The sequence below is a fragment of the Camelus dromedarius genome, chromosome 11 (genome assembly GCF_036321535.1).
Source record: "Camelus dromedarius isolate mCamDro1 chromosome 11, mCamDro1.pat, whole genome shotgun sequence".
NCBI classification, from domain to species: domain Eukaryota; kingdom Metazoa; phylum Chordata; class Mammalia; order Artiodactyla; family Camelidae; genus Camelus; species Camelus dromedarius.
The window spans coordinates 5,943,719-5,966,452 of NC_087446.1; the positions used below are offsets into that span (position 1 = coordinate 5,943,719).

At 53.7% G+C, this 22,734-nt stretch overlaps 3 protein-coding genes across 4 annotated transcripts in view; 2 read left to right on the plus strand and 1 right to left on the minus strand.

Annotated features, from left to right (window-relative positions):
* TCF20 (transcription factor 20) overlaps positions 1 to 5,719 on the plus strand; it is an 86,028-nt gene extending 80,309 nt beyond the window's left edge. Inside the window, 1 exon segment of the mRNA XM_031463369.2 lies at positions 5,477 to 5,719. The gene's annotated coding sequence lies outside the window, so the exon portion shown is untranslated.
* A 6,354-nt stretch (positions 5,720 to 12,073) lies between these two features.
* On the plus strand, positions 12,074 to 16,466 carry LOC105091879 (cytochrome P450 2D14). Its single transcript, XM_031463362.2, has 9 exons — positions 12,074 to 12,262; positions 12,917 to 13,088; positions 13,729 to 13,881; positions 13,981 to 14,141; positions 14,564 to 14,740; positions 14,944 to 15,085; positions 15,318 to 15,505; positions 15,976 to 16,117; positions 16,218 to 16,466. The coding sequence occupies exons 1-9, from the start codon at positions 12,074 to 12,076 to the stop codon at positions 16,394 to 16,396; spliced, it is 1,503 nt and encodes a 500-aa protein (XP_031319222.2). The 3' UTR covers positions 16,397 to 16,466.
* The window catches only part of LOC105091983 (uncharacterized), a 31,001-nt gene continuing 20,843 nt past the window's right edge, over positions 12,577 to 22,734 (minus strand). The window contains exons 4-11 of one of the 2 annotated variants that reach the window (XM_031463364.2): positions 22,200 to 22,276; positions 18,890 to 18,955; positions 18,712 to 18,750; positions 18,279 to 18,455; positions 17,924 to 17,966; positions 14,926 to 17,583; positions 14,045 to 14,745; positions 12,577 to 13,894 (exon numbers count right to left, since the gene is read on the minus strand). In XM_031463364.2, coding sequence (XP_031319224.1) covers positions 17,462 to 17,583; positions 17,924 to 17,966; positions 18,279 to 18,455; positions 18,712 to 18,750; positions 18,890 to 18,955; positions 22,200 to 22,276 — 524 coding nt within the window. In that variant the 3' untranslated portion in view covers positions 12,577 to 13,894; positions 14,045 to 14,745; positions 14,926 to 17,461. The remainder of the gene's footprint in view (positions 13,895 to 14,044; positions 14,746 to 14,925; positions 17,584 to 17,923; positions 17,967 to 18,278; positions 18,456 to 18,711; positions 18,751 to 18,889; positions 18,956 to 22,199; positions 22,277 to 22,734) is intronic. The other variant, XM_031463367.2, reaches the window with a different exon arrangement.

A 22,734-nucleotide genomic window follows, 5' to 3' on the forward strand; every position in this document is an offset into this window, starting at 1 on the left:
TTCCTCAAGTTTGGTGGTTTGAAATCTTTTTTCCCCCAGTACTGTGAAGGGTTCCTTTTCACAGAAGTACAAAGGAAAGGAAAATCCCCTCAAAGATGTAGTAGACTGTAGCATCCCATTTAATTTTACTTTCAAAAACCTTAAGAGATTGAGTTGTGCTTTTTGTGAGTGTGTCTGTGGGCTCGTGGTCAGGGCTGGCAGCCTGTGCTGAGAGCAGGACTGTAGGACTTAGGCCTCCTGTGCCCCCGCTGGCTCCCTCACTGCCCAGTCCTCACTGAGTCACTGAGGGAAAAGGGTAACAGGTTATAATGAGAAGAAAACCTGAAATGTAACTTGAGGCACTTGCTTCTACAGGATGGGGTGGGGGGCCGCTTGTCTCAAATGTTCCTTAAAGGATTAATTTCTCTTCAGATGAGGGCTTCTGGGTTTACTCCAGCCGTCTGAGACCCACACAGGTGTGTTCTGCCTGGCCCTTTGGGGCAGCACCACACGCCTGCGACTCTGTGGAAAGTTCCCTCCCTCCTATTACAGCTGGGGCGGGGGTGGGGGGTCTGCTTGGCTCTGGAATACCTAACAGTAATTTGAGGAATTCCTCTCAGAATGTGGCCGTTTTCCTCTGAGAAGTCATTTGTTTCTAGGTGGGTCCCAGGCCCAACCTCCAGGGAATTCCCCTCCGCTGTGTGATGAGTCTGTGGGGCCAGCAGGGGTTACTGCGCTTTCTTGAGGGGCTGTCCAGTGAGGACTTGGACTCGAGCTTTTCTGTCTTCCTCTTCCGGGGAGTGGGACTGGGAAGGGAGGGAGCAGAGCAGGATCGGTGGTTGGGTCACAGGAGTCAAACGATCACATGGAGCCCTGTGGACTTCTAGAACCTGCCAGGGGGCACTGACCCGCAGGCAAGACAGCAGTCTGCGTGGTTTTCCAGAATGTTTCTGTTGGCCTTTCTGCGTGACCCTGGCCTTGACTGTGTCACTGTTTCTAGGCGGCTCTGCCACCTTCCTGGCCCAGGTAGTTAGTGCCAAGTTATACAAGAGGCCACGCAGAATATTCCTGGCAGTGTCTGGGAAGAGCCGGGTAGGGAGAGAGCCATTTGTTACTCAGCCTTTTGTCCTTGTCCTGAAGTCCCAGCCTGTGCTTGAGAAGAAGATGAAGTCTGGGCCCTTGGCCTGGTGGGCAGATTTCCTCTTGGAAATTTTAATTTTGTTCATCATCTCCATCCTCTCTGCCTCTTCCTGAGCTCTCGTGGAACAATAAGCTTCATCATTCTTTCCTCAGAAGGTCGATGTTACTGTTCCTGTTTATATAAAAGAAACTGAGGCGCTGAGTGATTAAGTGGCCTGACCCCCAGTTTGGGGTAATTTTGAGTCTGTTGAGGTCAGACACGCACCTCTTGTAGGGAAAAGGGCAGACATACGCATCCAGGCTTGTCCACCTGAAGTGCTTGTCATCCGTGCTTCCCCACGAGGCTGGACCTTTTGTCCTGGGTTCTCGGTTCAGCACTTGTCAGGGGGCAGTTGCCATCCTTCAGGCCCAGAGGTGCCATTGGTGGTGCGGGAGCCCCAGTGATCAGGGACAGGGACGCTGGGTCTCGGGGAAGGGGCACGGATCATACATTTGAGTCCCACTTCCTGGTGCCCCACTTTCTCACACAGATGGTGTGGAAAATGCTGTGTGACCAGAGTCAGGCCAGTTAATGTCTCTGCTTCACTTTCTCTTTCTGTAAAAAGGGGAGTAACAATGGGCAACCTTGTGAGAACTCAGCTAAGGAATGTCTCCAGCATGCCCAGCACGGCCTGCCTTGGGGTGCAGTGTCAGCAAGTGCCGGGCGCGCTGCCCTCTCAGCCTGTCTGCCTCGTGCAGCAGGCACTGGCGGGGTCAAGGCCGCGAACTGGGCGCTGCAGCTGCCTTGCCTAGCAGAGAGCCCCAGGGCTGGGGGCGGGAGACATGAGTTCTTATCTCCTCCACCCTCCTGCCAGCATGTGAGGTGCCTGATACTTGTCCAGCACAGGGCAGCAGTGCCAGAGGGGAAAGGTCCTTGGGCAGCATCCAGTGGGCGGGTCTGAGGACGAGGGCAGGGTGCCCACCCTTGCCCTGTGCTGCCGGCGTCTTGCTGGCTCTGGGCAGCTCGTGGGCAGGGCTCTGACAGCGGAACCCCTAGACCTGTCTTCTGCTGCTGCCTTTAGTAAACAAGGAGACCCCCCTCCCCTGCCAGCCCCCTGTAGCCCCCATCCAGCTGCTGCGTGGTCCTGGGTGCCAAGCAGTGCCACCTGCACACAGCAGCTTCCCTGCCTTGGAGCTGGGCCTCCCTGAGCAGCTTCTGTGGTCGGAATGTCACACTGGAGACGGTCACCCGGCCCGCCCATGTACAAGCAAGTGTCGTGTCCTGGATCCCCCTCCCCCAGGCAGGCTCGGGGGGGCGTCCTGGGATTACACCCCCGGAGGGGGGCTTCCAGCGCCCGCTTCCCTCCCACCCGCAGCCCAGGTGGCCCCTCACTGCCTCCCATGCACTGCAGCTCAGCTCAGATTCCTGTCTCCTCTCAACTTCAGGGGTTCCCGTCACACTTAGAATTGCGTCCAGACTCCTCAGCCTCCAAAGGCCTGCAGGAGTCTCCGGCCAGGCTCCTTCGTCTCCTCAGAGGCCCGGCGTCTCCCTCTGGGCTTTTGCACGTGCACTTACTTCCCCGGACCTGAGCTCTGTGCCTCCTTGTCCTCTCTGGGTCTCAGCTTCAGTGTCACTTGCTCACAGTGGTCTTCCCTGCAAAGTCCGTCCCCACCGAAAGCACCCCTGTTCACACGGCAGCCTTCCTGGTGTCACCACAGTTTTGAGTCATTTGTTCATTCACTTACTGTCTGCATCTCCACTAGACTGTCTGCCCCTGAGGACAGGGACCGCTGTCTTTGCCCCTTCGTGTGCTGGCCCAGAGAGGGCACAGGAAGGGACACACGGGGAGGAGAGCCCAGATGGGTGCAGGTTCAGAAGGAGGCCCCTCCACACCCACTGCAGTGACAACCACAAGTCCCTCCTAGGATGAGGAGTCCCGGCCAGACTGGGTGTGGCTGAGGTGGCGGAGTCGCTGCAGGTAGAGAGGATGGGGAGTACAGCCAGGTTCAGGTGGCAGAGGCGAAGCAGGAGGGAGGCTGGGAGCACGACCAGGGTGGGGGCGGGTGGCGGAAGGCTCTAGCCCGAGATGAAATCCTGTTCCGAGGCAGCCAGACATGTGGATGCCTTTTCACAGAGAACCGTTAAAGTCCTCAGAGCTGTCCGCTTCCCCAGCTCCCGCTGGCTGCTCTGTGGCTCTGCTCAGGCCACTGCCTTCTCGGCCACGTCCTGTGCGTTTGGACAGGACTGAGACAATGGAGGCTCAAAGGCAGAGTTCCTGGGACTGAGTTGGAAGAGCTTTGTTGGATATGAGCCCAGTCCCAGCTCTAGCCAGCCACGTGGCTTCGGACCATGTGTGTCACCTCCCTCCACCTCCTCATCTCCAAGATGTGGGGGTCAGGCCTCTCAGTGTTACTTTGAAATAATGTGTATACTGCTCCTAGCATAGTGCCTGGCATCTAGTAGATGCTTAAAGAATTTTCTTCCCATTCTCCTCATTGAAGGAACAGTTTTTAGAAGTAACTGAGAAGTTAGGGTCTCATAACATTCAGCGTATCATGTGTTTGAGCCAGTCTAGTAGCAGAACCTGGGGGGAGGTACCCTTTGAGAAGGTGAGAAGACAGAGCCCCAGGCAGGAGGTGCGGAAGGGCCAGGGCTCCCCTGACCACCAGGCACCCCTGTGGCACCAAGGGAGGAGTCAGAGTCAGCAGCCTGCAAGAACCTACTGGCCAGGTGGACCCTGGGTGCCGAGACAGCCTTCATTCTGAGGATGGGGGCCTGCTGTTCTGAGAAATGAGCGGGATAGGGTGCAGACCCAAGACTGTGCCGGGCACTTGGGGGAGGGCAAACCCTGCCCTGTGCTGTCCCTCCCTGCAGAGTGTGCGTAGCACCTGTCCTCTGTTGATGCCAGTGGCCCACATCCCCAGCAAGATTTTGACCCTCTGGTCGTTGTTTGAGCTGCCCCATTAGCTCTCCCCTTGTCATTGCATTTACAAAAGGCCTTTGGTTCCTGGGGTGGCACCAGAGAAGGCTGCTGCTCTCCCCTTTCCTGGCAGCCGTGGCCTCAGGAAACCAGAGTCAGGGGTGGAGAGTGTGCCAGAGCAGGAGGAGGCACGGATCATGTAGGCGACCTCCCGGGCCCAGAGGCAACTTCGGTACCAGGGGAGCCACGCTGTCACTGTGAATATCCTGAGAATGGCAGGATGGATGGCTCAGCCGCTGGCCCACATCCCCAGGCCCTGGCACCTGGAGTCCCAGGGTTGCTTTTGTCTGAGGGTGGCACCATTGTCCTACTGTCTCCACGAGTCTCTTTCTGTTTATTTGTGTTTTCTGCCAAGCAGTTAGGAATATCTTTCTGGCCCAGGCAGGTATGTCTGTTCTTAGCTCGTGCAGACAGACCAACTTTCTTAACTGTTTTGCATATTAGTAACTTTTACAGAAACAGAAAAAGGATAGTGATGCCTGGATTTTCCTGAGCTTTATTTGTTGAAGGAGGGCACCAAAGAGGGTTTGAGGAAGAAGCGAGGTGAGCCCCACACAGTTTCCAAGAGTTCTGTGACTGGCAGAAAACAAGTGAGGATGAGGCTGCCACTACTCTTGGCTTCTGGCTTAATTTTTCTGGACTGAATTCCTAAGAAACTGCTGTGTCTCTCTGAGACCTCTGCACATAAATGACCCATGAAGCATTCTGAGGAGGCCCTTGGTACAACCCCACGTACCAACAGTCACCACGATAGTCTTCCTCAGCCTGGAGCCTGGGCTGGAAGAGGAGACGTCTCGCCAGCAGCAAGGGCCTGGGGAGACTCAGAGGATGAGCAGAGACCAGCCCTCCCTGTCAGAGCCCCTGTGGGGAGTGTTCTCTGTTACAGTAAAGACTACCTGGACTGGAAGCAGCCGTGAAGTGGTCCTGAGCTGGTTCTTCTAGATGGGCTGGGTGCTCAGCCACCTCTGAGCACTGGCCCTGCCACCAAGTGCTGAGCCCAGCCTCAGGCCCCAGGAGGCATGGGCCAGAGCAGGGGTCACCCGAGAGCTGCCCCACTCCAGGGCCGCCTCACTGGGGAGTCAGGGAATTCTCTCCTGGTCTCGGTTCCTTTCATGCCTGGGGCGGTAGACATGCCGTGAGGGGCACTCAGGGTCCAGGGCCTGCACAGCTGGTCAGGTCATTGCTGCCTTTCCCTGTCTCAGGCCGAGAGCCACACAGTGACTCCACCATTGGCCTCGGGGATCTGCAGTGCCAGCACCATGTTCACAGGGGTCTGCGGCTGCTGGACCCTACAGAAAGCCTCCCCACCCCGACCTCAGGACCACCACAGAGCAAGGGCTGTTGGCTGCAGCACCGCGTGAAGGTCCCTAGCACCCAGTGTCTGTTCTGTCTTGCAGGTGAGACTGTGGAGATGAGAAGGTGGTGGACACTCGTGATGGAATGGAAATGGTCCTCCTGTGCAGCCACACCCCACCCCGCCCCACCCCGCGTGCCTGCCCGTGCCAGCACTTCCTTCCTAAGTTCTTACATCACTCAAACCGGTGACACCACAGGAAAGAAAGACCCAAGAAGTTGGAATGGCTGTTTCCATGGACACAATCTCCATAGTGACAATTTGGGGGGAGGGGGGAGGGCTGGGATGATGGGAAAGGGTGGGGGGAATTAAAAGGGAGGGATAAAAATATATATATATAAATCTATTTTTAGTCTGGAAAGACTTTGTTTAAATGAAAGGTGCGCTATCCCTTTTGATTCTATTTTAAAATTATCTAGTTAAAGAACTCCAAATTTGTTCCAATAAGTGAAATTGAAATGTGAAATTGAACTGAACAAACTCTCATCTCACAGGGACAGGGGTGGCTTGAATCCTTAGCCCAGCTCACACAATTCAGAGACTCTAGACCCAGGGTCGAAAGAACGGACAAACCACACCAAACCATTCTTTTGTCATTAATTTGTCTCAAAGTGAGAAGGTTGAGGGGGAGGGAAGTGGAGGTCTGTTTTCAGGAGTGGAAGAATGATGTTTAAAGACAAAAATAAATTTTTTTCATTTCCAGAAACACTATTTATTTATTATTTTTTACTTTTTTCTTTTTTGGGAGGTGAAATTGGCAGATGCCCCAAGGTCACAGCTATGCCCCTGGTCGCTGTGGCCAGGGAGAGCCCCAAGTATCCCACTAAGTGGCTCAGCCAGCAGGGTCAAGGGACGGCCTCCTCTGGGCACACTTCAAGCAGCTGTGCCCTGACCCCCAGGACGGACAGGACGGAAGCCTAAGCTGTAGGGGTGGACACGGGGAAGGGCAGTGTTGGGTGTGATCGTGTGGGGTAAGCTGACCAGGAACACCCACTCCATCCTTTTCTCTTTTGCTTTCATTTTTATAAAGGAAAAGGGGGTCTGTCAGTTGAGCAGCCCCATGCTACATGATTCTTTATGTTGTATTTTGTTTTGTTTTGTAAATTGTATAATTTCTAAATATCTGAGTTTTAAAAAAAGAAAAAAGTACAAAAAAAATCTTAAGGCCTTAAGAAGGGGTTAGTGCATCTTTCAGGGGTCACTCTGCCGTGGGGATAAAATAGCTGTTTCACAAACAGTTTTATTTAAAAAACAAAACAAAAAAATCAAAAAAATAATAAACTTCATTTTAACCTTGTTTTCTTTCTTTCTTTCTTCCTTTCTTTTAACTCTAAAGCGAATGTGTCTCTTTCTCTTCCCATCCCAGCCCCCGGGTGGCTCTGGTTCTGCCGCAGAGGTGGTTGCCCTCTGACTGGTGCGGCTGCCAGGCTCTGTGCGGGCCGCGCAGCCCTTGCAGCAGAACTTGGAATGAAGCAAACCAAGGGCTCCTGTCTGCCACTCAGCCTGGAGGGTGGAACTCAGTCAGTGTATGGGGATGGCCGGATTTACTTAAGTTGATACAAGGGCATATTTCCAATCAACATTAATTTCAAAAGTTATTAAAAAATAATGCAGTGTTAATGGACTTTATTTTAGAGAATAGAAATATTGGAAGGGATGTTGTGAAGTAGAAACAAGCAATTATAAATGAGTTCTTGTGTGCTCATCAATTTGAGCCTACAGAAATGGCAGATTAATTTCGTTATAATGGCTACATCAGGCAGAGCAGTCCATTTCTCATTTTGCTCTGCCAGGATGAAGACGTGGGTGGGTATGCCATGTGTGGGCCATGGGACCTGAATAGGAATGACGGCTTTTTGAGCTCCGTGGCTTCCGCTCTGTTCTTGACTTGGCACTAGCACAGTTCAAATGAAATTGATAGATTTCAGGTGTTAAGGGCTAAACCACAAAAGGGAAGATGTATCTCTCGACTTGCTGATGACACCTTGAGTGAGGCACTTCTGACTCTTCCAGGTCCTTCTTCAAACTGGGTACTAAAAAGACTGTTCACCGACGACTGGCCCTTTTCCATACCTCCCCCCAGACTCCAGCTTCCTGGCTTCTGCAGGAAGCCTCAACAGTTCATGAGCATTTTGAACTCCTGCCACTTTTGAGTTAACATGTATTTTTTTTAATAGACTTTATTTTTAGAGCAGTTTTAGGTTCATAGCAGTGTTGAGAAGTTAGAATTTGCCATGTATCCTCTGCCCCACCCCACATGCCCAGCCCAGCCTTCCCCAGTTACCAGCGTGGTGCTTTTTATGATTGGTGAACCTCCATTGGCACATCGTCACCCAGAGCCCATAGTTTACATTAGGGTTCTCTCTTGGTGGTGGACATTCTGTGTGTTTGGACAAATGTATGACATGTATCTGCCATGACAGTATCACACGGACTCTTCACTGCCCTAAAAATCCTCTGTGCTCTGCCTGTTCATCCCTCCCTCCCTCCCCTGACTCCTGACAACCACTGATCTTTTAGTTTTGCCTTTTCCAGAATGTCACAGAGTTGGAGTCAGACAGTATGTAGCCTTTTCAAATTGGCTTCTATTGTTTGGTAATTAAGTACTTACTTAAGTTTCCTCCATGTCTTTTCATGGCTTGAGAGCTCATTTCTTTTTTAATGCTTTAGAATATTCCACAGCTTGGATAGTTTATCCATTCACCTACTGAAAGATCGTGGTTCAGATTTTGGCAATTATGAGTAAAACTGCTATAAACATCAATATGCAGGTTTTTGTGTAGGGAACTGCTAAACTGTCTTACAAAGTGGCTGTACCATTTGCATTCTCACCAGCAGTGAACGAGACTTCCTGCTGCTCCACGTCCAATGTTAAGCACATTCACATTGTTGTGCAGCCGAGCTCCAAAACTTTGGCATGTTGCCAAGGCAAAGCCCTGTGCCCATAAGACAACGAGAGGCGGCGCCCAGTTCGTGGCGCTCCTCGGCCGCGCCCTCCGGCGTCCTCCCGGGGAACTGCAGACGCAGCCGCCCAGCGGGGCCTCCACCTGGATCCCAGCGGGCGCGGAGCGAGTCGGTACCGCGAGTCAGGTGAGACCGCTGGGCCCGCGGCGCCCCGACTAGCTAGACGCAGCTTCCAGTCCTCCCGTCCCCAGGGAGGAGCGGGAACTGGGGGGTTTGTGCCGCGGGGGGGGGGGCAGGGTGGTGGAGAGCGAGCAAAACGCCGCCAACTCTCCCAGCGCCCTCGCTGGGGGCTGCGACTCCCTCCCGGCTCCCTGGGGCTCTGCGGAGGGGTTGCTCCGCATCCCGCGGGGTTCCCGGCCTGGGTCTCGGTGCTTGGGGGACCCAGGGCCCCGCGCTTTCTGATCCGCTATCTTGCTGACGTCACGCTGGAGTCTGAGCCTCAGGTCAGTGTCCAGATGAGCCTTCCCTGTGCGGGTGATTCCTGTGGCGCGGGGGCAGGGGCTCATCCCTCCAGCCCCAGTAGCTCCTCCGGGGCAGAAGCCCACCAGGGAAGGCGGTGTATGTTTCTAAAATAATAAATCTCAGTAACTTAAAAAATTTCCCTCATAGAAGTTTGTGTCCAGTGTAGAGCATAGATAAGAGCATGAGTTTTGAGACAGACCCTAGTGGTACTCTGTAACTTTGACCCCCCTAGCATGATCCCTGAGACACTGCCTTGGCGACCATAAAGCCACCTGCCTTACAGGGTGTGGGGAGGACCGGGGAGAGTGAGCAGCCGTGCCTGGCACGTGAGTGCCGCGTGAACAGAGGCAACGATTGCACAATGATTGCAAAAGGCTGTAGTCCTCATGATTGCAGGTTTTCCTCAAGGCCGCCTGTCCTGGACAACAGGTCCCTAGTATCAGAAGGGTACTGCTTCAGGCATGTCTGTCACTGCCCTTATGTCCATCAGAATGACTGCTTGGGGAGAGCATGACACATCCAATACAAAGCATAGATAAAGGCAGTTTATTGAGAGCCACTTTGAGGAACACTTGGACCATCCTGCCAGCCCCACTCACACCACCTGGTTCTCTGGCTGTCCTGGGTGGAAAGTTACTGCTGGGACAGGAACATTCAGCTGAGGCCAAATGAGAGACCACAGGCAGGATCTGAGAAATCCCCAGGGTGCCCAGGGGTCTCACCCTCTTGGTCTGTTGACTGGCCTCAAAACTGATCTCCCTGCCTCCTTGAGGCCCAGGGACCCCAGTTCCCCACAATCCAGTCCTCGGCCAGACTTGCAAAGCCCTAGCCTCAAGCTGCCTGCCTCCTGCTGTTTCCCAGTGGTGCTTTAGTCCTGCTCCAGGTCACCCTGTCTTGCAATACCAAGCCAGCTGAAGCCCTCTAGGAAGTCTTCCTAGAAAGTCCTGCTCCATCCTAGAGCAATGTCCCCATGACCCTCAAAGCAGTCCCAGCACTGCTGGCCTGGTATGTCAGCTCTCCGGCTCCCAATCCTCCACTTGGTCATGAGCACCTTGGAGCAGGGACCCACCATTGCCTTCCCACCATGTGGCCAGTGCCTGGCCCAGCAACCAGCACAGGGTACATCCAGACAGGGTGGCACAGAATCCAAACCTTGGCCAAAGCAAGATGCAGGGAAAGCAGGTAAACTGAGGAAGACCCATTTGGGCCCCAGCTAGCTACCCTCTGGTCCTGGGCCTGACAGGAGAGTGGAGATGTTGAAATTTGGAAGGGCAGGAGCAGCTTTCACAAACCAAGCAGTAATTGCAAATGTTGAAGCCAATACCTGGAAACCACAAGCACTCCATGTCCTGTCTGAAGGTGCCCTGGGAAGAACCTGGTTCTCTCACTGTTGGGGAGTAGTGGGGGAGGGAGGGAACCAGGGGGGACAGGGATAGGGAGTGTAAGTTGGGGGAGAGCACCTCCAAGACCCTGGAATAGTCTAGCAGTTTTCAGAAAGAGAGGTTGCCTCACATACCCCTGGGATGGGTGAGGAGGCCTGACGTCACCTTCCCTCCCCTCCGAGCTCCTGTGCCTGTACACTTGAGGAGGTTTGGGCGTCAGAGTTCCCATCAGCTTTACTGATTTAAAAACTCCGCCTCAAATCTCACCCCTTTCATTGTTGGAGGAGGATACTGAGGCCAGCGGGCTCTGTCCTGGCATGATGTCGTCACCCCCCTGCTTTGGGAGTGGTGAGAGGCTGAGCACAAGGGAGGGCCTGGTAGCCACAATTCCAGCCTGGAGGTGGCATGCACTGGTGCAGGGTGGTACCAAGGTTTGCACCTTTCCTTGAGGGCTGGAGCCACTGAAAGAGACCAGAGTCAGGGTTGGAAGGAGTGGGGCTGGAGCCAGGGCAGACTTGGCCCAGAGGGAGGGAGAAGGCCAGCCTCTTGAGAATCCATTCCTTGTGGTCCTCAGCAAGAATCTGAGGGCATAAATTACTTTTCCACCTGGTTTCCAACCCTTTGTCTTCTAGAGTTTGAACAGCTGATGTTCAAGGACAGATAATGAGGAGGAGGAATCAGTCCCACTCCTCCGAGGACAGTCACATCCTATGCTAAGCTACCCTAGTGCCCTGAGCTTATTGGCAGCCTGGTCAACAAAGGAAAGCACCCACCCCACATTTCTTCGAGTCAGGAAATGGACACAGGCAAGAAGGAGATTCATCACCTGGATGGCCACAAGAGCTGGGAGGTCCTTGGACCAACTTGTAACAAACTTAGGAAGGCGTCTCTGGGCCATGGAACTGGCTAGTCAGGGAGACCAGGGAATCTGAAAACAATCCTGCTGCCTCCCCACCCCTAGCTTCAAACTCACCGCAGCCACAACCACAACTAGGCGAAAACCAGGCCAAGGAAAACAAACAAGGTGAAAACAAACCAAGGAAGCTGAGCCAGCAGCCAGCCAGGTGCGGGCCCCCAGCAGTACTGCCAGCAGCCTCAAGGTGGGAGGAGGGGGGTTGGGTCCAGGCAGGCCCTGAGAACTAGAGGGCTTGATGCTGGGTCTGTGTGTAAGTGGTACATGTGTTAATGTGTGTGGTTTCGTGGGTGTGTAAATATGTGCATGTGAGTAGTATGTGAGGGTGTGAATGGTTTAGGGGTGTGTGATTCTGTCTTTTGAGTGTACTCATGTGACGTGAGGGGACACCGAGAACTTCATCCCCCCTACAATGGTCTTTCTGATCACTGTGACCTCCTAGAGCACCAGTGAAGCCCAGTAACAAACCTGGGAAGTGAAGGCCACTCAGGAGGAGACAGGTGATAATGAGACGGTAGGGACATGTTCTGGGGATGAGACTGTGACCACATTAGGGAGTGTGAGCCTAAAGTGACCAGTGGATGGCAGGATCAAGTCCAAAGACCCCTGATTCTTCTTTGGAATCTTTACAGAGCTGGAGAGTCAGGCTTGGGGGAGGGGAGGACTTCCCAAATCCTAACCCCCACTCCCTTGGGATAAGCACCTGGAGCGAGCAGGAGGGACAGCGGCCACCCCTGCACCCTTTGACTACACAATCTCCCTGGCAGGTTGGTTCAGGGCTGAGGGCAAAGGCCAGTCTCACCTCCCTTGATAAAGAGGGTCCAGGCTGGTCGAGCCCTCGGGATGTGGTGAGAGTGCCTGCCTCTCCTGGTCCTACGTGCCTGGTGTGGTGAGGAGCCCAGCCCACTCTGAGGCAACCATGGGACTGCTGACTGGGGATACACTAGGGACCCTGGCCATGGCCATCGTCATCTTCCTGCTTTTGGTGGACCTGATGCACCGGCGCTCACTCTGGGTTGCACACTACCCACCAGGCCCCATGCCACTGCCTGTGCTGGGTAACCTGCTGCAGGTGAACTTCCAGGACCCAGTTCACAGCTTTAGCAAGGTGAGAAATGAAGGCAGGGTTGGAGGGTGGGCAGCAGAGGGGCTGGGGACCCCACCTAGCAGCAGTGGGTGGTGGATGAAGTCACAGGCTGGACAAGGAACTAGACTGATGAGGCTCCCTGACGGAGGGCATTCGTGCAGGGCCTGAGGACAGTTTGGATTTTCCAAACAAAGTTCAGAGAAGGCAGAGGCACTGAGGGAAGGTGGGGACTTGGCAGCAGGTTGGGGATTCAGTTGGCCAGCACTTAAATTATGTGAGCCTGAGTCCTTTCTGAATACATCAGGAGGAAAGGTCTTGAGAATGGGGGAGAGGAGTCTGGTTATGAGTTGTATTTAAATCAGAAGTTGAGGTTGAGAGAGGTATAGCGATCTGGTTCAAATCTTGCTGCTGTGAGACCTTGGGCCTCCTGTAAAATGGGACGCTAATTTGACAGTTTTGGTAACCTTTGCACAGTCATAGCTGGGTAGTCTGATCCAACATGGAGTCCTTGACCATAGCGGATGTGACCCTCCTCCCGGGCTTACAAGCTGGATAAAGTCCTTGCACTCACTCCCTACTGGTGGCCCAGAGGCCCCCCAAGACTAAGGCCATGATGCTGGGCCAGCACCCTCGCGGGTCGAGGCTTGACGATGCTCCTTGACCTTTGGCCTGCAGCTGCGGCGTCGCTTCGGGGACGTGTTCAGCCTGCAGCAGGTGTGGACGCCTGTGGTCGTACTCAACGGGCTGGCGGCTGTGCGCGAGGCGCTGGTGTACCACAGCCAGGACACCGCTGACCGCCCACCTGCGACTGTCTACGAGCACCTGGGTTTGGGGCCGCGCTCTGAAGGCAAGCGGAGGAAGGAAGAGACCGCATCCTGGCAGGGACAGGGCCAGCAGTGAGGCGATGCCGGCAGGGCCAAGCGGAGGCAGGGTCGTGAATGTTCGGTGCAGGAAAGAGCGAGCGAATCTGAAGGGGCGCACGGTGGAGAAAGAAGCCCGAGTCGCCCGAGTCAAGGGTGGAGGGGGAGGAACATGGGCGGGGAGAGGGCGGGACCTTGCTGAGAGGGAGGCCCTGGGTCACTGAGCACAAAGGGGACGTCAGTATGGTTAGGAATGAGGAGGACGATGTCAGAGTGGGCGGGGCAGGGGGCGGGCCAGGACCTTCCCCTAATGAGGAAGGGGCCACGGTGGGCAGAACAAAAAGTGGATCCGAGACCTGCCCCTAGCAGGGGAGAGTTGGCGAGCAATGCGGGAGGGCACAGTGAGACCTGTCCCCAACTGGAAGGGGGTGTCAAATGGGGAGGGACTTGGGAGAGGGAGGAGGGCGAGGTTAGCAGGGACGGAACAGGTGGCGCGACCTGCCCAGAAAGGGGGCGGGGCTGTGAGCAGAACAATGGGCAGGGCGGGGAACCCGCGGGCACAGTTTGCGGCAGAGGGCGGGGCCGCGGCTCATCCAAGCCCCGCCCACGTGCCCGCCCCGCCCCCAGGAGTCATCCTAGCGCGCTATGGGCGCGCGTGGCGCGAGCAGCGGCGCTTCTCCGTATCCACACTGCGCAACTTAGGCATGGGCAAGAAGTCTCTGGAGCAATGGGTGACCGAAGAGGCCTCGTGCCTCTGTGCTGCCTTCGCCGACCAGGCTGGTGAGTACTGGGGCTAAGGGGCAGGAGAAGAGACAAGTTTGGAGAAGCTGGGGAAGAGGAGAGAGAGGCGACGCCCTGACCCGCATCGTCCCCTCCTAGGATGCCCTTTTAGCCCCAACGCCTTCCTGAATAAAGCGGTGAGCAACGTGATCTCCTCCCTCACCTTCGGGCGCCGCTTTGAGTATAACGATCCTTGCATCCTCAAGCTGCTGGAACTAATTGAGAAGGGACTGAAGGAGGACGTTGGCTTCTTGCGCCAGGTGAGGGGAGGTAGGCGCCGAGGAGCCCTGCAGGGCGAGTTCCGTTGAGGAGGCCTCAGCCCTGCAATGGGCCTTCCTGCAGGAGGATTAGTGTAGGGGGCCAGAGGAGAAAGGGCATTCCCAGAGAGGCAACTGCAAGGGAAAAGGCCTAGAACTGAGGAAAGGACAAACACTGAAGGGAGAGGCGGGGCCCGGGTCAGCGGGCTTAGGAGGGCTCCCTCACTGGCAGGCAGCTGCGCCCATGAGATGTAGACTTTAGGTTTATCCTGGGCCCAGGGTCAGGAGAGAGGGTGAAGGCCAGAACTTAGGGGGGTACAAGGTCAATAACGGGGACACCCTGGAGATAGCTGGGGCCTGACTGGTCAAGGTGAACACCTTGAGCACCAGGAGGCCGCAGGGCCCCATAGCTGTGACCTGCACAGGTGCTGGAAGCAGCCCCAGTTCTCCTGCGTATCCCGGGGCTGGCCGCCAAGGTCTTCTCGGGGCAGAGGGCTTTCGTGGCCATGATGGATGAACTGATCACCGAGCACAGGATGACTCGAGACCGGGCCCAGCCTCCCCGAGACCTGACTGACATCTTCATGGATGAGATCGAGGAGGTGAGCTGACAGGGACAAGGGTGTGCGTTGAGGACCCCAGGAGGCGAACCCAGGCAAGGTGGGGCCTGTGTATTACCCTGTGGTCATGCACCCGTCCGGGCTGACAGGAGCAGAGTGGGAAGCCATTTGGGTCTTCCTCCCTCTGCCCCTGAGCTCACCTTCCCTCCCTCTGCCCCTGAGCTTACCTTCCCTGCATGGCCCAGGCCAAGGGGAACCCCGAGAGCAGCTTCAATGACGACAACCTGCGCATAGTGGTGTTTGACCTGTTCTCTGCTGGGATGGTAACTACCTCAGCCACGCTGGCCTGGGCCCTCCTCCTCATGATCCTGCACCCAGACGTGCAACGTGAGCCTAGCCCAGGGGGGCCGGGTGGGATGGGTGAGGGAGGAAAGGGACAGTCTGAGGCCCCTGAGCTTGGCTGATTTGGCCACCAGCAGCAGCTCTGTGCTGAGGCTAAGCCCCAGCTCAGAGGTCACAGTGACCTCCTCCTCCATGCGGGCACAGCCCTATACAGGAGGCAGGAGGAGGTTGGGGCCCAGACCTTGGGTCTGACCACTGAGGATACTTACCTTTCCAGGACGTGTGCAACAGGAAATCGATGAGGTGATAGGGCCGGCACGGCGACCAGAGATGGGGGATCAGGCCCTCATGCCCTTCACCATGGCCGTGGTGCATGAGGTGCAGCGCTTTGGGGACATCGTCCCACTAGGCTTGCCCCACATGACATCCCGTGACATTGAAGTGCAGGGCTTCCTCATCCCAAAGGTAAGCCTACAGCCCTCCTCATCCCAGCTCAGCACCACCTGCCACCGGTAGCCCCAGTATGGCCATTGCTAGGTGGGGCCAGGATGGGAGCTGAAGGCATCCAATCCTCATTTCCACAGGCAACAAATGTCCCAGCCCGGGTGGGTGTGGGGATGAGCAGAGGCAGGGCCTGCCCTGTCCATTCAGAGCCCCAGTCAGGTGGGGAAGACAAACTAAAGTGTGCCACTGCAGTGTGTTGGAGGAGCCCATGCATGCAAGGACATGTGGCAGTCAGGACACCCATGGGAGGCAGGTCACTTGGCCCTGCCATGGGGACAGGGAGGGTGCCAAGAAGCTTCTTGGGCTGAGGGTCACTTGAAGAGTCCAGGTATGTGCCAGGCAGTGTGTGTGCTCCCCGGGTGTGTTTGGTGGCAGAGGTCCAGGCACCCCCCCCCAGTCCACACCCACCCATGCCAGATATCTCCTGCCAGGGGACAACGCTCATCACCAACCTGTCATCGGTGCTGAAAGATGAGACCATATGGAAGATGCCCTTCCGCTTCCATCCGGAGCACTTCCTAGATGCCCAGGGCCACTTTGTCAAGCAGGAGGCCTTCATGCCTTTCTCAGCAGGTGCCTATGGGGTGCCTGGCTTGCCTCCCCCTCCCAAGGGAGTCTTGGTGGGGTGGAGCGAAGGCCCCCAGGCTCACAGAGCCCCTACACCTGCACATAGGCCGCCGCTTGTGCCTCGGGGAGCCGCTGGCCCGCATGGAGCTCTTCCTCTTCTTCACCTGCCTCCTGCAGCGCTTCAGCTTCTCGGTGCCCCCTGGGCAGCCCCGCCCAAGTGACCATGGTATCTTTGCCTTCCTGGTGACCCCAGCCCCCTACCAGCTCTGTGCTGTGCCTCGCTAGACGGGGACACCAAACCCTCCACCCACTCCTCAGGAGTAGCTCTGATGTACAATAAACCAGTCTGGTGGCTGCAACCTGGCTTGAGTCCCACCTGGGGCCCCTGACCAGCCCCTTGGCAGTGACGGGGCCTAAGCAGCCTCCCTGGGTCCAGCTTCTGCCCTAGCCTGATCCATCCTTACCTGTCATTTGACCCCATTTGAGAGAGGGGTATACTGAGGCTCAGAAAGTGAGAGATTATCCCCTAGTCACCTTTAGAAACCCAATGCTGATTACCTGGGTTAGTGACAAAGTCTATAAATAGATCCTGGTTTCTGCTGTGAGGAGCTCGAATAGGCTGGTGAGAGCTGTCAGGCCCCGATGGGGATGGGGAGGGCCCCACTCTGCCTAGAAACTCTGCCTAGATGCCCACATTTCAGGCCCAGCCACACCCAGCTTGTACCATGGGCCAGCAGCTCAGCCAGCACCACAAGCTGCTGCCCCAAAAGGTGGGGAACTCAGGGATGGCTGGGAGGCGACAGGCTGAGTTATTACCCAGGGCTCAGTCTTCAGATGCCAATGCTCTCCCTGGGAGGCCTGACAGCAGCCCAGGAATGAGCTGCCCCAAGATCTGATGGGCTTCCTTTCCCAGCCCCTTAGGGATGCTCATCCAACCCCTGCCCAGTAGAAGTTGCCACTTACGGCCACACCAGAGCAGGAGGAGGACACTCATCTGGGCTCCAACTTGGGGCTCCATCCTGAGTGGCCAGGTCAGTCTGGGCTCTCGAGAGGCTTGGGCAGGACAGGGAATAATAAGCCCTGTGGGCCGTAGGGATGACCTAGGGACAGTGGTCAATCTTGAACCCATGTGACAATGAGGTGGCCAGAGCAGGAGAAGGCCATGTGGGGACCTTGGAGGAGACATCTTGGCCCTAGTCTTTGCTCTGCTATGACACTGTGTAACCTTGTACTGCTTGTTGGGGCAGGGAGCGTGGACAAAGCCACACTCAGTTTGTGGGAATTTGAGGCCCCTGAAAGGAGGCAGCCAGACCTGCAGAAGCAGCAGCTGTGGATTTACTGGACACTCTGTCATTCACGGTTCTGAGTCTTGGGGAAGTCAGAGGCTGGGAACCAGCCCAGCCAGAGCTTCCTCAGCAGCTGGGGGACCCAGCCCTCAGGCGTTTCTTCCTTGATGTCCACCTCAGAGGCCTCTAAAAAGCACAAACAGGCAAGCCCAGTGGGTCCACTTCTGGAAGGAACCTTTCCCCAGGGCCAGGGCACCCTCTGTACCAGGGGAGCAGGGCAGCATTGATAAAAGGCTAGGGTATTCCTCCAGCACAAGGGGAGTGGTCCCCGAGTCCTGCCAAACCAGGAAGGAGCCAAGGGGGCTCATTCAGGGAAGATAAGGCATCTGGCTACCTGGGTTTCTTCCCTCCCCTCCCTGGGGCAGGAGAGTCTGAGAGGAGCTGGGCTATCTGTGACCTCTGCAGGGTCACTGAGATTAGGGAGGAGGGCAGCCCTGCTACAGCAGGCTGTGGTCAGTTGTCTTACCAGAAGTATATACAGCAATCTCCTTTCGGGCCTTTTTAGTTTCCTGGGAAGGAAGAAGGGGCGTGGTGGGGGCAAGGTTCTACATTGTGCAGATGGGGAAACTGAAGCCGCACTTAACAAGAAGTCGGGGGAGGCCAGGATTCAGAGCCACTCCGCTTACACATGTCTGCTCCTCTCAGCTCCACACAGAGCTGTTCCTCCACTGGGATAGCAGTTTGGCCCAGTCATCTTGGGGGTGCCCCAGCACCCCCCACCACTGCCCTCCTTCCCCATGGCCTCTCCACCCTGCAGCGCCCTGGGGCTTCTCAGTAAGAGCCATGCTGGGATGTCCCAGTTGAGGCAGGGGCTTCCTTACCTCCCCTCCTGGAGGCACTGACACAGCCTCCTCCTCAGCCACCTCCTGCCCAGCTGGAATTGGGCTGGCCGCTTCCTCCCCTGGGGATCTCACTTCGCCCTCATCCTGAGACAAGACATCCGTCTCCTCCTTGGGGGCAGCATCATTTGGCCCTCCCGTTGTCTTGGGGGTCATGGCCTGCAGGGAGGGTCAGGAGGGCAGAAAAAGGCAGAAGGGCCCTCTGCTCACCTAACCCCTCCCCATCCTCCACACTTGGAGTGTGTATAGTTCTTTATTTTCAACAGATTTCCCTCCCTTCTCAGCTTGGGCCGTGGTAGGGCTGTGAGTTTCCTAGAGGGGCCCTGCCACTCTGCCGGGGACTCCTGGCTGTGAGCTCATGGAGCCAGCAGGAGAGAGCCCCAGCCCTGGGCCCTTCCGAGCAGGCCTCACTTACCTCGGAGTCTTGCTTCTTCCCATTCTTGACTCTGTGTCTCTGCGTAGGGAAATGGGACGTGACATACAGCTCTGAGTGTGTGGGAGTCGGGCCCATCTTCTTACTGTGTGTGCCTCCCAAGGGTGCCCAGGACAGCCACCCTACGCCAGGGGAAGAGAGGTCCCCAGCCCTTACCCACCTGGGTAGTCACAGGATAGCACTTATCCATCTGCCCCCACACTGGCCTTAAGGTCTCCCCTATGGGCTGCACAACAAAGAGAGAAAGGAGAGAGGGAAGGTGAAGTGACATCTTAAGTGCTCAGCGATGCACTAGTCTCCACAGTCAATGCCTGCTGCACAGAGACTCAAAGACTACAAACCAACAATAATTGATGTCTTCAGGAAGATAAAACTTTGCATTTATGAAACAAGAGTAGGCTCTGTTCAAAGAGCAATCTCTAAGTCTTTTGTGTGTTGGGGGGGGCAGTAATTAGTTTTGTTTATGTTTTTATTTATTTTAATGGAGATACTGGGGATTGAACCCAGGACCTCATGCATGCTAAGCACAAGCTCTACCACTGAGCTATACCCTCCCCCCCTGAATTCTTTAAAAACAAAAATATGATCATGGGAATTAAAAATCCAATCAAAGTGTAGAAGATAAAGTTGAAAAAAGCATTCCCCAGAAAGAACAGAGAGAAGAGGTCAGGAGCTCCCACAGCGAAATCAGAAGGAAGAGAGTCAACACTTGAAGTGGCAGGGGGAGAGACCAAGTAAGTATGTGAGCTTTTTAAGACAGTTTCCCAAAGACGAGGGACATGAGTTTCCAGAAAAGAAGGAATCACCAAGTGTCCAGGACAACGGATGAAGGAGACCCACCCCAGATTATGTCATTAATAGATTTCAAAACACTGAGGATGAAGAGAAGAACCTAAAAACTTCCAGAAACACACAGAAAAAAGTCTGTTTTAGGAATTCGACTTTCATCAACACCAATCTTTGAGGTCAGAAAACAGTGAGGATCTTCAAAATCTGTGAGAAAATTATTTCTAGTCTAGAATTCTAACCTAGCCAAACTCTTAGCTAAGTATGAAGTAAGACCTTTTCAGACATACTACCTCAAGACAACCCCTCAGGAAGGAACCAGAGGTTATGCTCCACCGAAAGAGAGAGTAACACGGGCTCCCACACGTAACAAAAGTGAAGCGTCCTCCAGAATGACAGCGAAGGGAGGCCCCAGCTGCGCAGCAGGCCTCAAGGGCATCCTGTCCAGATGGAAACAGGATGGAGGGCTCCATGAGGTAATGTCTCCAGGAAAATGATCATATTGATAAACAGCCTAATTTGTCTAATTGTATTGCAAGGAAATTTTTTTTTTGTTAGAGAGCTTGGGTGAATTAATTATAGGTACAGAGAAAACTAAAAACAATTTTAAAGAGGAAAAACCAAAATTATACACAACTATGGTATGCTACATGATTCAGCTAGGAATATTATTTATATAGTCTAAAAATTACAATATACACCTATTAGAATGGCTTTTTTTTTTTAAGGCAAATACTGGAAATGATGTAGAACAAGTGGAACCTCTCATCCATTGCTGGTGAGAATGCAGAATGGGTACCAGACACTTTGGGAAAGCTTGACAGTTTCCTACAAAACCAAATATACACTTCCCACATGGCCCAACAACCCCACTGCGAGGAATTTGCCTAAAGTGAAAGGAAAGCCTACTTTCACATAAAACTTGTACAGGAATATTTATAGTGGTTTTATCTGTAATTGTCAAAAACTGGAAACAATCTAAGTGTCTCAACTGGTGAATGGACAAACCATGGAACATCTACACAGTGGACAACTACTCAGCAATAAGAAGGAACAAACCACTGCTGCACACAGCTACTGGGTGGACCTCAAATGCACTGTGCTGAGTGAAAGAAACAAGACTCAAAAGACCACATATATTGGATGTTTCCATTTATATGACAGTTCTGCAAAGGCAAAACTACAGGAACAGAAAACTGTCCACTGGATGTCAGGGGCTGGGAGTGGGGGAAGAGTTGACTACAAGTGAGTATGGGGGAGTTTTTTGAAATGATGGAGCCGTTCTGCATCTTGGTTGTGGTGGCAGTTACACAACTGTATACTTTGTCAAAACTCATAGAACTGTACACTAAAAAAGGATGAATTTTAATCTATATAAATAATACCTTAATTTTTAAAAAAGTGAATAAAAAGAGACCACTCTAGGGGAGGGGCTTAAAAGCCAAAATGATATAAAAATCAGGAAAAAAGCAATATGATACGTAAATTTTTTTCACAATTGAAAATGTCATTACTCAGATTAAAACATTTACAGTGCCAAAAATTAGGCTGTAACTATGCTGGAAGGCTGGAGAGAGATGAAATGTGTGTTGGCAATAAGTGTGCACTTGTTAGAAAGCTAAATCCTCATCTTCCATTGTAGGAATTCACTGGATAATGTTTAAATCTGAAAAATCAAGACAAATAAGGATAAGCTTTCTACTTAGAACCATAGGGGCAAAACCAAAGGCTATGACTAGAAAGGCTGGAAGCTGGAAAGGTGGTGAGAATCGTGGATGGAGATGGTTGGTGTAAAATGCATCTAGTTTTTTGTTTCAAGTCTTAAAACTTTGACTCATCAAACTATATGGATACCTTTGGAGACAATAAAACTTTTTAAGATGGAAATTTGGTGTATATATATATATACACATATATTTTAAAGGAATCAACATTGGACTCAGTGATCCCCAAGGCACCTGCCAACATGGGCCTCGTTAGGGGCTTTCCAATCTCTGAATACACTCCCTAAATGTGTAGCGCACACTTCTCAGTGTTGCTCAGTCACAGATAACCTTGTCCCCATGAAAATCCCCTCTTCCCAACAGCACTAGGCAGAGAGCAGAAGGCCTCCAGAGACCAGGTATGTAGTTCTGTCCTGTCACCTTGGGCATCCTGGGTCAAGTCACTGTCCGTCTGGGAGCCTAAGATTCCTCATCTACAAAGTGGGAGCTTCTGAGTTGCTGTGAGGTTTAAACGGCGTAATAGATGGGCAACACCTAATCTAGCACGTGGCCCTCAGTGAGCATCCAGCATCCATTTGTGTTTTCCTCACAGAGGGCTGGGAGTAGGGGCTTCTGCCACAGGTTCTCGAACCTGGCACATGAAAGAGGGTATGTAACCCCAGGCAAGTGTCCTGCTCACCACCACCCCATTCACATATGAGTACAGAACCACATTTCAGGGCTACTCATACCCGTTAGGGGTTATATGTTCCTTAAGGTTTGTCTGGGTCACTGCCACAGAGCCCTGAAGTTACCATATAGCCAGCCTGTGAGGGGCAGGGCCTCCTTGACAGAACACACACACACACACACACACACACACACACGCAGTTGGTTGAACATTTGAGGTCAAATAACATGACCTCTATTTGGGCTACAGTGAGATAGTCCCAGCCTCCTGACCCTGACAGAGGTCCCTACCTGTGATGAGCCCCCAGCAATCTCATGGTCAGGGTCTGCTTTCCCCAGAGACCCCTGAAAATAGTAGTACACCACTCCTGCAAGTAGGTGAAAAAAGACTAGTTAAAACATTTAGAAGAGTGATGCAGTTATTTTTAAATGTCAGTATTTACAATATGCCAGAAATCATATCCTTTAAAACTATTTAAATGTGTGATGAAAGATACTAGGTATTAACTTAAAATGTGTGAGGGGGTAGTTTTTCAAAAGATACGCAAGCAAGTTGCAGATCATGCTGTGGGACATTATTAGGTTGTATGGGGTTTTCTGGTTTCTCTGTGGGTGTTTGGGGGAGGATGCAGGGGGTTTAGAGTGAGACATGAGTTCAAATCCCAGTTTCACTATGAAAGTGCAGAGGGAAGAAAGGGAGAAATAAGGCCAGCCGTGGCTCCGAGCAGCGTGGCCAGCCCTGGGCAGCCAGGTACATGGCAGTTTCAGGAGGCCTCTGGGAATCCTGGTGGGGAGCAGCAGACTGGGGTGGCTCTGAGAAGAGAAC